Source organism: Corvus brachyrhynchos, unplaced genomic scaffold, assembly GCF_000691975.1.
Source record: "Corvus brachyrhynchos isolate BGI_N302 unplaced genomic scaffold, ASM69197v1 scaffold802, whole genome shotgun sequence".
Classification (NCBI taxonomy): domain Eukaryota; kingdom Metazoa; phylum Chordata; class Aves; order Passeriformes; family Corvidae; genus Corvus; species Corvus brachyrhynchos.
This window is the reverse complement of record NW_008236648.1, coordinates 99,013-99,732: the sequence shown is the minus strand read 5'-3', so window position 1 is coordinate 99,732 and position 720 is coordinate 99,013. Positions and strand designations below refer to the sequence as shown.

The following is a 720-nucleotide window of genomic DNA, read 5'->3' as shown; positions in this document are numbered from 1 at the left end:
CATAGCTGAAGGCCTGCCTGCTATCCAGGCTTTTGACCCATTACAAAGGAAATTGTCTAAACAGGACAATATTGCATTGAATTGAGGGAAATAACCAAGTTTGTGTCATCTGGAGGAATTTGTCACCCCCTGTATAAGTGTTGCCATAAAGCTGGACTGTAACCTCACACAGTTACAGGCTCTGTGAGCTCTGTCCCATCCTTGCACACTCACTCAGCCCTTGGCTTGGTTTTGGCCATGAAGTTCATGTGGGAGGCGGTGGGTGAGACAGCAAAGTTACTGACTGGTTTTGTGCTGTGTTCCCGCCTGGTAGGAGTGTTCTACAACTCCTCTGGCTTGGCACAGTGTTATGACATATACCAGCTGTACCAGTCCTGTGCTGACCCCACGGGCTGCGGCATTGGCTCGGACGCAGAGGCTTGGGACTATCAGGTAAGCGGATGGAGCCACCAACAGGTTTCAGCTGCTGTCCTGGTTATGCCCCTGCCCCATGACAGCTCTTGTGCTTCTCTTAGGTTTGCACTGAGATCAACTTAACATTTAACAGTAACAATGTGACAGACATGTTCCCTGAGATGCCCTTCACAGAGGCCATGCGCGAGCAGTACTGTTGGAACAAGTGGCGTGTGAGGCCACGAGCACACTGGCTGCAGACAAACTTCTGGGGAGAAGGTGAGTTGTGCTGATTGCTTGTCCCTTTGTGTTACCCTGTAGCTGTCT

General features: G+C 50.7%; 1 protein-coding gene across 1 annotated transcript in view; it reads left to right on the top strand.

Annotated features, from left to right (window-relative positions):
• The window catches only part of DPP7 (dipeptidyl peptidase 7), a 24,006-nt gene that overhangs the window by 20,103 nt on the left and 3,183 nt on the right, over nucleotides 1-720 (top strand). The window contains exons 9-10 of the mRNA XM_017726759.1: nucleotides 314-432; nucleotides 516-672. Coding sequence (XP_017582248.1) covers nucleotides 314-432; nucleotides 516-672 — 276 coding nt within the window. The remainder of the gene's footprint in view (nucleotides 1-313; nucleotides 433-515; nucleotides 673-720) is intronic.